This window comes from Vanacampus margaritifer, chromosome 19 (assembly GCF_051991255.1).
Source record: "Vanacampus margaritifer isolate UIUO_Vmar chromosome 19, RoL_Vmar_1.0, whole genome shotgun sequence".
Lineage (NCBI taxonomy): Eukaryota > Metazoa > Chordata > Actinopteri > Syngnathiformes > Syngnathidae > Vanacampus > Vanacampus margaritifer.
Genome location: NC_135450.1, coordinates 13,705,188 through 13,721,036, shown reverse-complemented (window position 1 = coordinate 13,721,036; position 15,849 = coordinate 13,705,188). Strand labels below are relative to the sequence as shown.

Below are 15,849 nucleotides of genomic sequence, written 5' to 3'. Positions count from 1 at the left end.
CGCGAGATGACGTTGTAGTGACGGCACTTTGGGACAATGGGGAGTTCCAGGTGGGAATAATGCTTTTGAAGGACTGAACGGAAGTAGTTTTTCTTGTTGGCTTCCCTCCCGCATGTAAGTGAAGTGTGTCGTTACATTGAGAGCTGATGTTAATAAAGCCATCTAAAATTGCATTAATGTTTTTTTTCTTTAATTAATTATTTTTTAAAAAATCGTGTTTCTTTATCATCACTTTATCATCCGCCATTTATTGTGACTACAAACGTGCGTGTGACGTAGTATAGGTCGAAACGTGCGACGTATATCCGGTCTTGTAGTCGCTTATTCGCATTTTCCTTTTTTTGATACGCTTCAAAAATCACCCCCTCCAAGCGTAAAAACGTTTTCTTTTTTTTGTTGTTGCGAATTTTGGACCTTTTTCGAATTTCTGGCGTTTCCATTCAGTTACTTTTTTTGCAATTCTTGAGAATTCGAATAAAAATAGGGGGATGGAAACCCACCTATTTGTGTTTGCTTAAATTGTAGGTTTGGATGACAAATATAAATGTGTTGAAGTATTGTTGAAGAACACATTAATTAGCATATCCGGACTTCAAGGTCAACGAGATTTGTTTGCCGTGGACTCAAGCAGGGCGGATTTGTGTTGACCTTAAGGGAAGTGCGATACATTGTCGATGATAGCAAGTTAGCAAACACTACCTCTGTCTATATGCTTTGGAATCGCATCACATCTCCTGAATGTTCTCAATATAGGAAAATGTTTGTATTTAATTTGGACCTTTCACCACAATCTTATAAGATCCATGATGTAACATTTGGATGGACTGCATTTGTTTATTATACAAGTCAACCAAATGACCCCACAAAAAAAAAGCCAAAGTAAAAATGTTACTTTTCCCGACAAATCTTTGTGTCTATTTTTAACTTAAGAAGTTATATATATGTTTGGACTATTTAACAGTGTGTCAGTACCTGCTTCAGTATACTTCAAACCAACTTTCTCCTCTCTGGGTGGAGGCCAGACGGCTTGTAAACGTCCAGGAGTTCGTTCTTCTTCTACTGGGCTGGTTGTTTCGGACTAAGAAAAAGAAAAAGAAAAAGAAAAAGATTGTGGGTTTGTATGTTAAACATCACATTATATCACACTATTTGTACCATGAATCACAGCTAGTACTTTTTTTCTTGTTTGTTTGTACAGAGCATAGTTTATGTCAAGACTGGTTAAAATTTACACGATAATGTTAACAGACAATCAGAGCTAACATGGAGTTACATACTGCGATTACTTCTTATCATATCTGAAAAGCATGATGACATAAAAAAAAAATCTTGATTCTTTAAAATTCTAAATGCTACTTAAGTTTGATTCGGCTTCTATAAAACTAGGGAAAATTAGTCTGTTGATTTTGAGTTCATTTAAAGTTCCTTTAATGCCACAAATTATTTTATTATTATTTTATTTAATTTATTTTAATAGTTTACATTTAAAACAGATATAAAATTTGTGATTAATCGCGATCGTGAAAATTAGGGGTGTCAGGCGATTACAATTTTTAATCGTAGTTAATCGCATGACTTCACTAGTTAACTCACGATTAATCACAAATTTTATATCTGTTCTAAATGTACAATAAAAAAGTTCTAGGTTTTTCTACTCTTGTTAACAATTTTTTTTAAAAACTAATAGAAATAGTTCAAATGAATTTTTGACGTCTATAGCCGTCAGTGGCAGTGAATGAGTTAATATGAAGTGAAAATGTTTTACAAATGCAATTATGCCATCTAGTGGCAGAAAAATGACCTCAACACAAATCAGTATCACACTTTTTTTTTGACAGTACGGTACATCTTTTTTCATTTTAACTCAATTTTATGAATTATTATTTAATTAGTGTATCAATGAATAAAAGACGCAGCCATATTTCTAATAGTGTAACATTTTCCCCGCACTTTTATGTTAACGAGTATGAAACGTAGGAAAAAATATTTTCTTGTACATATAGAACAGGTATAAAGTTTGCGATTAATCACGAGTTAACTATTAACTCTTTGACTGCCAGACGTTTTCAGAAAAGGGATGCCGTGGGTGCCAGCCGATTTAAGCATTTTTGACTGATCTTTCAAGGTCCACAGAAAAATATGTGTTTGGACTATTGAAACGCACATACTACCAAATGAAAGATTGGACTCTCATCTTTCATCAGAAAAAAAGTTTGTTTCTACCTTATTCCATTTTTGAGTAATCAACAATAGAAAATGGTTAGTTTCACCTCTGTTTTAAAAAAACGTCTTTTAACGTCTTTGGCACTCCTCCATAGGATTTTACTAAACGTTATTTAACGTTTTTGGCAGTCAAAGAGTTGAAGTCATGCGATTAATTACGAATTAAAAAAACAAAAAAACAATGACTTCTCAGCCATGTTTGTTTGCTATGGTGTGAAAATATTGACTACAATAATCAAACATTCTATTGTGAACTCAGATTCTTGTACATTCCTCTAATTTTTGCCTCGTTTGTTGTAGTAAAATGGAGCAATAAATAAACAGCCATAGCGACTTAACGGTTATTTGTATTGAGGAGAATGTTCTTCATACGGTAGCTGCCGTATTCCTCTCGCTGGTCTTGTTGGAAGTTCTTTCAAAAAATGCTTTCAGCGCATCCTTCTCCGTCCAGGTCCTTTTTTTGACTGCGTCCTGGTCCGTCTTCTCCCTCTTCAGTGGCCTCGGTGTAAAAAAAGCTTTAAACGCATGAAAGGCCGCCTCGGCACCCGATACAGGCGCTTTTGCCAAAGCGTCCTCCTGGGGTCGAAGGTCATCCATCTGCAGTTCTGGACTACTTTCAGTCACGTTCTCTTTGGTTCCTGCTTGTGCAAGAAGTTCCAGCTTCTCCTCCAGCTCATCGGTCCGTCTGTTGGGGTTCAGCAGCAGGGAGATCTGATCCAGGAAGTTTCCTTGGATCTTGGTCTCGGGGAGGATTGTCGTCTGGACGTCTTGGGTTGAAGGTTGGATTTGAGCCACGGTGTCACGGGTCACGGGTCCGACCGTGTTCTTTTTCAGCACCCGGAGATCGCTAAAGAGGCGAGGGAGATGCGCCTGGTTGTCCGCGGGGGATGCAGGTGAGGGCGACCGATTGCTTTGTTGCTCCACTTTCGACCCTTCGTCTTCGACGGGATGTTCTGTCCGAGTTACCGTAATCAGGAGCCGTTTGGCTTTGGGAACTCGATTCAAAGCAAATTCTTCATTTTCAAAATGAATGAAATTGGTGGACAAGTGATCAGGTTGATTAATTTCTAAATGTCCAACTACAGAGGCAGCAGTTATTTTATCATCACCATTTTCTCCTCTATTAAATTGATCTTTTTTCTCTTCTGAGTGATTTCCTGTTTCGCCTTCGAGGTCGTAGGTCATCCTATCTTCTCTCCCAGCAAGATATACAACATACGGTAAAGAGTTATTGCTGTCCTCCGGTGGAGTTGCTTGAAAAGTCTTTACTCTCAGATCAGCAAACTCCCGCGTTACGTCCACATTGTGCTCCTCTGGAAGGGCCCGGAAAAATGTGAGGATGTGTGACTTTAGCTCCATTTCAAAAAGGAAGTCAAAAGTCAGTCAAGGTGAGTCAGACGTGAACGCCATTTGTCTGAATTGGTCCGTACCGAAAGGCAGATTCCTTAATTTTCACAGCCGAAAAAGTGGAAAATAGACGTGGAAATGTCCTTAAACTTCACATAGCATGACCAAATTCTTCCTCCTGGTTCCTTCTGACCAACTTCCATCATATTCAACCTCATCCTGTAGAATCCTGAAGGCAAAATACGGCGCCCTGATGCACTCGTAAGGAGGCCACGCCCACAGCTGCAAGGAAGCTAAACAGGACTGCCACGAATCACTTGTTTGAACGTTTGGTTTGGCAAGTCGCGATGGCCGGGAGGTCTCATGGCTCCTGCGCGCGTGTTGTGCAGCAAAGGCGGGTTCATCTGGACCTCTCGGTGGCGTAGTACTGCCATTATAGGGTTAATCTGTTTTCGCACAGAATCAAACACACTTCTCAAAGTTTACAAAGGGCTGTAATGAGTGACAGAATATATATATATATATATTTATTCTGTCACTCATATATATATATAAATATATATAAACTAAAAATGAAAGCGTAATAAAATAAAAAAAAATAAAAAATAATAATGATAGTAAATAAATATATATATACATATATATATATATATGAACTAAAAATGAAAATGCAATAAAAAAATAATGATAGTAAATAATTATATATAAAAATGAAAATGTAATAAAATAAAAAAATATTAAAAATAATAATTGGGTAAATTATATATATATATATATATATATATATATATAAACTAAAAATGAAAGCGTAATAAAATAATAAAAAAATAATGATAGTAAATAAATATATATATGAACTAAAAATGAAAATGTTATACAAAAATAATGATAGTAAATAATTATATATAAAAAATGAAAATGTAATAAAATAAAAAAATATTAAAAATAATAATACAGTAAATTATATATATATATATATATATATATTTATTCTGTCACTCATATATATATATATATATATATATATATATATATATATATATATATATATATATATATATATAAACTAAAAATGAAAGCGTAATAAAAGAATAAATAAAAAAAAAATAATGATAGTAAATAAATATATATATGAACTAAAAATGAAAATGTTATACAAAAATAATGATAGTAAATAATTATATATATAAATGAAATGTAATAAAATAAAAAAATATTAAAAACAATAATATAGTAAATTATATATATATATATATATATATATATATATATATATATATATATATACATATTTTTTTGTGTGTGATTTTTTTCTCTCCAAAAATCTATCAAATGTGTTCTTCACAACCTGTTTGCTTTGTTGTCACTTCTCAGGTCCCCACACCCTTGTTTGCTCGTATTCTGACGTTATAGCCAGCAGGTGAGCGACGGAGCCCACGATCAATATTGTTACAGCATACAAACACAGTGTGGCTATCTCTGGTGGGGATCTCTGTGCCGGAGACGTTGTTGTCGTCGTCTTAAATTGCTTTTATTTTATCGCAGCGGGACTTTGTGGCCTCCAAGTAAGCTATGTTTATGTAAGAGGCATGAATTCAAGGCCGTATCATTTATACAACCCATTAAAGCAAGTGACAAAGAAATAACATTACGATCCACATTGCTCGTTGTACCTTGCTTGGAATTTAGTGCTTTTGACTTTCAAATCGTTGACCTTGAACTAAATCGTTCCCCACTGCATGAATGATGCTTCGTAATCAACAATGACAGGAGATCAAACCCGTGATGACGCTCCTCACCCGAAGCTCCGGGAACGCGGGAGTGGGCGTCCGGCTGATATCGTCCTCGGGGGCGGCGATGCGCAGAAAGTCAATGAGCTCGGGTCGAGAGGGATGAGAGAACCACCTGCGGAACGACAGAGACTCCTCCCACTCCTGCTGCCAGAAGTCCTCCTGTTTCTGCAGAGCTTTGTCTGGAGAAGACAAAGCGGAATCACCACTGAAGAAATTTCGAAAAAGTGCTGCATCCCGGTTCATTGACACGCGGAATGGCACATTTTTGAGTGATTGTTTTTATATGGGTTCTCACCTGAGGGTTGCGGCGTAATTAATTCATTCAAACCCCAAAACGTATAAATCCGTTTAAAATACTTTTTTTTGGTATGTTTTTTTTTTATGCTAGAGCATACAGAAGGCTGTGATGCCATTTCTGACCTGAAGAGGTCGCTTAAAGCAATGGTAGCCAGCAGGTGACAGCAGAGTATAAGAGATCAACCAGGGCCATGTTGCAACAATGAGACCAAAAGTGGCTGAATCCCAAACTGAAGGTTCTGGGTTCGTTCCTCAACCCATGAGGATTTATTTATTTTATTTTTTAACAAACTGGTAAAATGTCCTCAATACTCTCCTTGTAAAAGTTACTTAGAATTTTTGAATTAAAAAAATGTTACTTTTTTTTTAAAGTAAATATTACTTATTTTTTTTAAAGTAAATATTATTTTTTTTTAAAGTAAATATAACTTATTCTTTTTTTTAAGTAAATATTATTATTTTTTTAAGTAAATATTATTATTATTATTTTTTAAGTAAATATTACTTCTTTTTTTTTTTTTTAACCTGAAGAAAAATGAGACCAAAATGAGACCAAAAGTGGCTGAATCCCAAACTGAAGGTTCTGGGTTTGTTCCTCAACCCATGAGGATTTATTTATTTTATTTTTTAACAAACTGGTAAAATGTCCTCAATACTCTCCTTGTAAAAGTTACTTAGAATTTTTGAATGAATTTTTTTCACTAGTTTTTTTTCTTTTTTTAAGTAAATATTACTTCTTTTTTTTTTTAACATGAAGAAAAATGAGACCAAAATGAGACCAAAAGTGGTTGAATCCCAAACTGAAGGTTCTGGGTTTGTTCCTCAACCCATGAGGATTTATTTATTTTATTTTTTAACAAACTGGTAAAATGTCCTCAATACTCTCCTTGTAAAAGTTACTTAGAATTTTTGAATTAAAAAAATGTTACTATTTTTTTTTTTAAGTAAATATTACTTCTTTTTTTTAAAGTAAATATTTTTTTTAAGTAAATATAACTTCTTCTTTTTTTAAGTAAATATATATATATTTTTTAAGTAAATATTATTATTATTTTTTTAAGTAAATATTACTTTTAAAATGGTAAAATGTCCTCAATACTCCCCTTGTAAAAGTTACTTAGAATTTTTGAATTAAAAAAATGTTACTAGTTTTTTTTTTAAGTAAATATTACTTCTTTTTTTTAAAGTAAATATTTTTTTTTAAGTAAATATAACTTCTTCTTTTTTTAAGTAAATATATATATATTTTTTAAGTAAATATTATTATTATTTTTTTTAAGTAAATATTACTTTTAAAATGGTAAAATGTCCTCAATACTCCCCTTGTAAAAGTTACTTAGAATTTTTTAATTAAAAAAATGTTAGTTTTTTTTATTTTTTAAGTAAATATTACTTTCTTTCTTTGTTTTAAGTAAATATTATTATTATTATTTTTTTAAGTAAATATTACTTCTTCTTTTTTTTAACCTGAAGAAACATTAGACCAAAATGAGACCAAAAGTGGCTGAATCCCAAACGGAAGGTTCTGGGTTCGTTTTTCAACCCATGAGTAGTTTTTTTTTTAAAATTTTTTAATAAACTGGTAAATAAATGTTAGAATTTCTGGATGAAAAAACTTTTTTTTTTTTTTTTTTTACCTGAAGAAAGCAGGTCATCTTTCCCCACGTGGGATTGACCGAGGCATCTGCTGTGTGTCTGCGTCTCCTCTCTCCATCTGTGATTGGCCCAATCCAAGCTCTCCTTTTCACTCCAGCTGTCCTCGGCTGAGCTCGTCCGCAACGCGTGTTGGCCGCAGACGTCCTCTCCATGCCGATTGCGTCTCGACGCGAACGAAGGCGAGCGGAACGAAGCGGCGGCGTTGCTGGGAGATGTCGAGGACCTGTTGACGGTTCCGGCACTTGAAATGATCGATCCTATTTCGTGTTCTCTTTGGACGCATCGTGACAACCACTCTTTGTTTTCGCCCTCCATCCTCAAAGCTCGCCGAAGACTCTCGTTCAACTCCTCGCACAGACGACGGAGCTCATCGACCATCCGAGCGCCGTCGAGTTCGTACCCCTCGTCTTGGGTCTGGATTTGGCGACGGGTTGACTCGCTTGCGTTCCCATTCCTTTGGATCAAATTGGAACCGGTGAGACTCTTTCTCGCTACACATGCCGCAGTGGTTGTCTGAGACGACCGTCCCGGAAGGACGTCTTCGTTTTGAGAAGCGGCCTTTGGTTGTCCCGTGGTTCTGTTTGCGTCTTCGGTTGGTTCCCAATCGACATCTGACTCAGAGAGGTCCGACTGATCAATCTCGTCCTCTCTGCTTGAGAAAGGACATTTCCTGTTGAGACGGGAAGACCCCCTTTCGTCCTGTCCTTTCCCCAAAGAGGCCGACATGCAAATCAAGCGCCCCTCTTCTTCAAGCGACTCCTCATTTGCAGGACCGCTCGTCATCCAGACTTTAGAAATCCTTCTGGACTTTGTAGTCCGTTGTGGAGACGTGGGTGTCCCCTCAAGGTAAAGCAAAGTTCTATCAACCCCACCCGGTCTTCTGTTTGATCTCTGGATCCCGTCGGGTTTTGTCTCAATCCTCACCCCTTGTTGGTCTCCCGTGTTCATGAAGGTCCGGTAGTCGGAACGCAGCAGCAACCGCTCAGACCGGTCGGCGGGTCTGAATTTGTCCGTCTCCACCTGACCCTCCTCCGTGTAAAAGCAGTTTAGTCCTGGATGGTGGTCTTGAGGTTCATTAGGAGGAGGAGCTGGACCTCTGCCAAGGCTCTCAACGCTCATCTCATTGACGGGGATGTAGAGGGGCAAAGACGCGTCGGGCGCCCTTCGTGATGATATCGGTCGCAGATATCGGGCGATGGTTCCTTTAAGTCATCAATAGAGATGGATTCGGCCTCACGACTCTGGCTGAAAGTGTTCGGTTTAGGTATGGGATTTTTTAATAGGTTTTAGGTGAACTAATGAATACACGCACGCACGCACGCACGCATACTCACCCACATAACCCAAAAAAAAAAAAAAAAGAGCGCAATGATGATGACATGTCAAATCGGTAACATTACCGAATGAACAATACTGAGCTCTCCAAAAAAAAAATAATAATTACGATGGATTCGCAATATAGGACTTTATGGTCCGATGATCATCCACGTAGAGCTGATGCAACTTTTCCAGAGCGTAACTTCAGTTTGATCTAATTCAACCTCCTATTGGGGATTAAAAAATGTCAAAATAAGCAAAGGAGCTACATATCGCATTTATGCTACACATACCTTTATTTGGACTTCTGCAGCAGCAAACGAGCGTCGCCGCGACTGCCCACTGCCAGGAGGAGTAAAAGAGCCATATGGAAATCACGACTCCTAATCCCACCCCCCCCTCAAGACTGACAAGCCCTGAAAGGAACATAAAACAAACAGACGGCGACTTCCGTCAAGATTTAAAATCGATCTAATCTACTTGGATTTAGACCATAACTCAAAAGATGCAAACCAGCAAGCGTGCAGTTCCGGACTTTCTGCCGCCGGTAGAAATTGATATGTGCTTTTTTTTCTGGAAAAGAAGAGAAAAAAATAAAAATAAAAAAATAAATAAATTGATATGTGCAAAAGTGTCAAGCTGATTCGGCCTTCTAGCAACTCGTTATCGCTACGAAATAGGTCATGGGGTCACCAGCGTGAGCTCCACCTGCCTCGCTGCGTGCGCCGGCCTAATTGGACCCTCTTGCCCAAGCTTATTTCCGATGGATTACACGCACGTTAAAGGGAAATCGACAGCTGTTACTGTCACTAGAAATCACCAACGATTACACACGGAATGATCTCAAAGCCTTTTAGAGCAATCGGCGAAATACCGGGCGGAGGTGGGAAGGGGAGTTACCGTAGCGGCTTCCCGGAAGGAGAAAACATTTACTGCCGCTGAACGTGTACGAGAAAACAGGATTCAATGTGCCCCAAAAAAATAAGAGCGGGAAAGTGATTTGAGGATATCGGTTGTTATGTTTATGACGTCACGTCATTGATCCTGCAAACATCACAAAGGCTTGGAACTTAAAAAAAAAAAAAAAACAAACAAAAAAAAAAAACACCACCAGGTTGCTCAAGTGCTGTCAATTAGTGGATCCCAGGGTTCAAAGCAAACATGGTGCTTCAGCATTTAGCTGTTATGCTGCATGCAAATGACTAAGGTCTTTAAGAGCATTTCAATTTTTGTTCCTTAAATTATTTTTTCTCCACCATCATAAACCATCAGTTAAAAAATAGTTTTTTTCTAAACACATCATTGTGGGAATGCTGAAAATTGTTTCGAACCGTTATTATTTCTTGCTTCAAAAATTCACGCCTGCCGGGGTACATATCGTCTGATTCCACATTTCTCACATTAGTCACGCAATTTAACGTTAAATATCAACTTTTTCCCGTTCGTTTTCAATGGGACTGACATTGACGCCCAGCCAGGAGGTTGCGGGTTCGAATCCCACCTGCGACTGTACATTGCAAATATATCCATGGCCGTTATGCTAAGTGATATACACGTATAACAACTGACTAGCGTTTCAGGAAATGCATTATGAGTTCACTGAAATGATTTCACAAGCATTCAGTGTTCAGCACTTTGTCTAGTTCTGATTAATTTTGCCTTTGGCGAATATGAATTAAGTAGCTGTTTTTAATCCATCCCGGGAGCGGCCATTTTGCCACTTGAGATTTGACTGAAAATGACATCACAGTTGCTCAGGGCTCAGGTAACGACCAATCACGGCTGAGCTTGTCATTTTCAGTCGACAGGCAAGTGACAAAATGGCCGCCGCCTGAGATGTTATTAGAAATGTTATTGCTATTAATCAGAATACAGTGTAAAGAACATTTAATTGTGATTTTTTTTTTTTGGTACTTTGGGTCTTTATGATTATGAATCACTTTTACTACATCTAGTTAGACTTTGTCTCAAAGATTATAAATCGAATGTTTCTGTATTTTTATTTGGTCCAACATAATGTACATTTATTTTTTTTACCACGGCGTCTTTTCAACTTTTCCCTCGAATGCACCATTAGAAAAAAGAAGAAGAAGATGCAAGTGCTTCCCCATTTCAACAGGCAAAAGTGTATTTATTTATAATTTGTTTTCGTGTCAATATTAACGCGACGAAGACATTTTGCATTTACGATACATTTTTTTTTGTCTCGTGCTGGTCCGCACTGCTGATGCTGTTTCGGAGGAAGAGGAGGAGAGAGAGGTAGGGAGGGCTCGGGGGGGGGGGCTCCTCGCGGGGGGGGTTACCGGCAGGTCTTCCCTATATGGCTTTGGACGAGCTCCACGCTAATAACGGCTCGAGGAGCGCCGCGTCGCGTTTCTCGCCGGCAGTCCGCGGTGGCTTCCGTCGCGTGAGCAAAAAACGGGCTCGTTCGCAGCCATGGCCGAGGGCGGAGAAGGGGAGGACGAGATCCAGTTCTTGAGAACTGTAAGTATTTCGGAATTCGTTGCTATTTGACGCCAAGCCCAAACCAGCTTCCCCTTCCGCTACAAATGGACAATTAGGCGCGTTTGCGTTGTTGTTGTTTTTTTTTTTGTGCTGCAGTTGGATGCTATAGGTTTTTTTTGGTTGGCTTTATTATGCATTATGCTCGTTTTTGGGAAGTTTGAAGTGTGCATTCCACGCCGCCGTCTGTCCCCGTGCACTTGGTGGGGAATGCCAATGAGGATCCGGTGTGCAGGTGCAACTTCGCCCCACCTTTGGATGCTCCCAGTACAATAAAACCTCGCCTCATTTTCGACTCCCAGATTTAGTCTCTTCCTTATTTGCGCCGTGAAAATAGTTGAAACAAGTTGCGCACACATTGCGCACGCAAGTCCGGACTATTTTGGTTGTTTGACGCAGATTGCTTACGGGGTGGGGGGGTGGGTGGGTGGGTGGGAGAGGGGGCGGGGGTCCCATCTGTGGATAGGCATGTGCAGGAGTTATCTTTGTAAATGATATGCATGTTGGGGTTCTCCCCTCTCTTGCCACACGTAGGCTTGAGGTTGTCGAGTAAGAAGTGCTGCATTCAGACTCCAAATGGATGCCGGGAATTTGAGCTCCTATTTCAACATCAAATCCACGTATGCAAATTGACCTTTGGAAATTCAAAGTGGATTGTTTGTAAAACTCAAATGGACTCTTGGATCCCGTCATGTCGTGTCTGTTTACAAACTAATCATGTTGTGTCGCTTACCTGTGTTGTATGTAAAAAAGCCTGATAATCTACATCTGATCTTTATTATTTTTATGGTCTATCATTTTTGAAGTCAGGGGAAAATTGTGTCGTCATCTGATCATCCCGTGAGATTTGTTAGGATTTTATTTATTTTTTTGTAAATAATAAAAATGAAAGAACAGCTTTATCGTTATTTGTCTATCCATCAAATTAATTCGATTAATCGACATTTTGAAAATTGAATCGTTGAAAATTTGCTAAATCGTAAAAATTTAATTTTGTCTTCTGGATTATTACAAGATGTTGGTCTTATGAACAAATGAAACCTTTAAATAAACATTTGTTGGGTTTATTAGATTGCAGTAATCATCCTGAATGACTGGACAAAAAATAATAAAATAATAATCGAGATTTTTTTTGGCTATATCACTCATGGTCAGCCCTAACCTAAATTGGTCCAAAAAGTTTTAATTAAAAATAAATGTATTGAGTAAAAACCTGATTGGACTAAAACCTTCAACATAATCATGCACATTATACATCTGTCTGTCACCACGTCTCTACTATATACATATTCTAATCATTGACATCAAATGACATCTACAAATGTGCGAATGTGTTGTCACTCTATAAAAGCCATAAGTAAATCGACATGTGGTGCGCGTTAATGCGGAGGCTTGACTTGCTCAGACCCGGTGCCAGGAGAGGGGACGCTTAACACGTCCTTGCCCCCGCCATGCCAGGGATGTGCTGACCCGCGTCGCTCGGCGTCTACTGTCACAGTGGCATCCCAGTCATCTGATGACAACAGCAATTTGAGAGGGGTGGGGGTGGGGGTGCCCCGGTTGCCCGCCCCCCACCCCCCCCCCTCCCCTGAGCTGGTCTTGAGCCTTGTTATCTAACCTCAATTGATTTGAAATAATTTAAGGAAGTGTCAGGATATGTGATGGTGGGAACGGGGCATGGACATAAGTATTGGGACAAATGTCAATTGTTACACGCCACACTAACAAAATCGGCGTAATCGTAAACAAAAATAAAATATTATTAACCCTATTAAGCCTGAATCAAATATTAAAATTCAGAATATTTATTGGTCCTTTTGAACATTTTTTTATTTTTATTTTTTGAAAATTAACTTCCACATATGACTTTAGATTTGTGTCATATTTGATACATCTGGTCACAAAGCTTTAAAGTCATGCATTTATAACTTTCAAAAATGTATTAAATAGTATTTCCAAAAAATCAGAAATAGGGTTTCCCACTATTAATAAATATCTAATAAATTGGGGCGATTTTGCAAGGTCGCTAGAAAAGCCATCCGTTGGGTGATACTGCCCTCTAATGGATTATCCGTGCAATGCAAGTGTCAGGGTTTTAATGGGACAAAAAATATTATACTCATGAAATAGAGGGCTGAAAATGTCTTGTATTTAATATGATACGTTTGGCGTTATATAGGGTTAATACAAATTTTCAGTTGTTTAAATTTGTATATTTACAACTTTTTATTTTATTTTAAAATGACTCATTTGATAAATCTTATTTGGCTCAAAAGGAACTTGCATAATTATGTTTCAAAGAAATTTGATTTTTTTTTTTTTACATGTTTAAGCAATATTTATATAATATAAACTGAAGGAGTTTGTTCCTTAACCCTTGAGTGACTTTTATGTATTTGTTTCAATTCTTTATTTTGCTCTCTTCCAAGTGTAAATATGACTCTAAAACGGAGTCTATTTGGTGCCACTTTGAACAGTCAAATTTACTCTACAGAATTTACTGTGTCCCCAAAAAAAACAAATTATTTTCCTAATCGTGATTTCAATGATTACCCAATGAATCGTTACGAATATTTTCTTCATAATCGAGCAGCCCGAGAAGGAAATGGACAAACCAGTCGGTTCCTGAATTCGTTAGGGGTTGGATTGTTTTCGCCTCCACCTCAGTAATCCAAGTCGGGCTTGTGGAGGAAACTATCATCAGGGGTGTTGTTGACCGCAGCCGGAACACGTTCTCAGCTCACTGTTGAAGTTTATTGTCAGCGAAGTTGGCAGTGGTGAGTGAGCGCTTGAAAAAGAGAGTGAAGGCAGAAAAATGTTACACCTCTGCAGGTGGGGAGGCAGCCTCTCACTTGGAATGATTTGCAGCGTCACCACAATACAGTCGATTTATTATTATTTTTTTTTACTACCTTTAAAGCTTACTTACATTCTGTACCAAGACATCGAGTCGACAGACTACAGTAAAAATGACAATGATCTTTTATGTCAGATAGGTTTTGATATGTATGGATGCCAAAAAAAAAAAAGCCTGTCATTGGATTATTATTATTATTATTATTATTATATATTTATTCTTTATTATAATAATAAAAAAAAAAGTTTGGGAAGACCTTTTTCCACCAGTAAAAACATTAAAAATAAATAAATAAATAAATAAACACATTGTAGTAACAATAATAATAATAATAATAATTAATTATCGTGAGGACAAGAGGGTTCAGATAATGGATGGATGGATTATACTTATTTATTTATCCATTAATTTTTTTATTGGAGGAATGGGCTTCCATAAATATGTGACTTTTAGTAAAAGTTGTGGATAACTGGAGCGTATAATCCTTGATATTTTATGGACAGGTTTTGGTTAAAAACAAATTCCACCGGCGCAAACGGGACTCTGACAGATAAAAAAACAAAATAATAATAATAATAATAATATTTTTTTATGGGCTTCCATAAATATGTGACCACTATGTAGAATTTTAGTAAAGCTCGTGGATAACTGGATCATATAATCCTTAAGATTTTTTTGCCCAGATCTTGATCAAATAAATAAATAAATAAATAAATAAATAAAAAATCCACTCACGCTTTTTATTTATTTATTTATTTATTTATTTATTTATTTATTTATGGCAGGAATGAGCTCCCATAAATATGTGACCATTAAGTAGAATTTTAGGAGAGCTGTCAAACGATCAAAAGATTAATTGCTTAATAAAAAAAAGCCTTTTTTTTTTTTAATCCCCCCCCAAAAAATTCCCGCCAAATTTGAAGAGCACCGGTTATGTGTTCATTCTTTTGACATTTAATGTTATGAGGACGTCTTCAAAAAAATGTTTTGATCCACTGCACACGCTCAAAAAAATGACCCCAATATTTTTTTGTGATTAATGAATCAGTTAACGCTTTAACTTTGACAACAGTAAATTTTAGTAAAACTACTCCATTATATCTTTGAGCTCTTAACTTTAGTATTCTGCCTTCCTTTTTTTATTTTTTAGAATTTTTCTAGAATAAAAAAAATAAAAAATTACTCTTATTGCTGATTCATGTAACATTCGATTTTACGCAGTTTTGTATCTGAGACACGGCTGCAATGTTCCCTGGTGGGAAAATGTGTCTATATGGACTTATTGATCATTTGACCTTTGCTGCACTTGCAGGTCGTTGCTTTTTACACGAACGCTCCATCATTTCAGTGTCGGGGGTTGTGTTATGAAAAGATGCATATCATATACGTTATTCATTCGGAAATGATTTTCTAACTAACTGCTGTGTTGTTGTTTTTTTCCAAGGAAAAAAAAACATTCATCTGGTTGCCATCAAGCTGTCGGATTTGCTCGAGAGTGCCTTTTGCTATTTGTTGTGCGCGTCTGTCCGGAAAACAGCTGCTGTCGTCTGGAGATATTTTGCGGCTCCAAATCGCACCCTCGCAAGAGGGGAAGGTCGATGATGTCATTGATCGGGTACACCGATTTGACCCCGATGAGGGCTTCAAAATCATTTTTGGTATCTTGCACTAAGGATTAGCAAACCAGGCCCATGCTACGTTACGTTAACTCATTCACTGCCATTCGTCAAAACGTCAAAAATTCATTTGAACTATTTCTATTAGTTTAACATTTTTTTTTCCACTTTTGTTAAGACTATGAAAACATAGAAAAACATTTTTTATTGTACATTTAGAACAGATATAACATTTGTGATT

General features: G+C 37.1%; 3 protein-coding genes and 1 long non-coding RNA gene across 5 annotated transcripts in view; 1 reads left to right on the top strand and 3 right to left on the bottom strand.

Moving 5' to 3' along the window:
• fmn1 (formin 1) overlaps positions 1–15,849 on the bottom strand; it is a 56,357-nt gene that overhangs the window by 13,610 nt on the left and 26,898 nt on the right. Inside the window, exons 4-8 of the mRNA XM_077552172.1 lie at positions 9,147–9,206; positions 8,927–9,049; positions 7,298–8,518; positions 5,370–5,542; positions 973–1,078 (exon numbers count right to left, since the gene is read on the bottom strand). Coding sequence (XP_077408298.1) covers positions 973–1,078; positions 5,370–5,542; positions 7,298–8,435 — 1,417 coding nt within the window. The 5' untranslated portion in view covers positions 8,436–8,518; positions 8,927–9,049; positions 9,147–9,206. The remainder of the gene's footprint in view (positions 1–972; positions 1,079–5,369; positions 5,543–7,297; positions 8,519–8,926; positions 9,050–9,146; positions 9,207–15,849) is intronic.
• Positions 2,590–3,408, bottom strand: LOC144039746 (formin-like). The gene has a single exon (XM_077553398.1). It carries the CDS (start codon positions 3,406–3,408, stop codon positions 2,590–2,592), a length of 819 nt encoding a protein of 272 aa, XP_077409524.1.
• ryr3 (ryanodine receptor 3) overlaps positions 10,945–15,849 on the top strand; it is an 87,298-nt gene continuing 82,393 nt past the window's right edge. For both annotated transcript variants that reach the window (XM_077552171.1, XM_077552170.1), the window contains exon 1: positions 10,945–11,117. In XM_077552171.1, the coding sequence (XP_077408297.1) occupies positions 11,070–11,117 (48 nt within the window). In that variant the 5' untranslated portion in view covers positions 10,945–11,069. The remainder of the gene's footprint in view (positions 11,118–15,849) is intronic.
• On the bottom strand, positions 12,580–13,914 carry LOC144039168 (uncharacterized). The gene is made up of 2 exons (XR_013289378.1): positions 13,751–13,914; positions 12,580–12,648 (listed from the first exon to the last, which is right to left on the bottom strand). It is a non-coding gene; the product is annotated as an uncharacterized LOC144039168 (long non-coding RNA).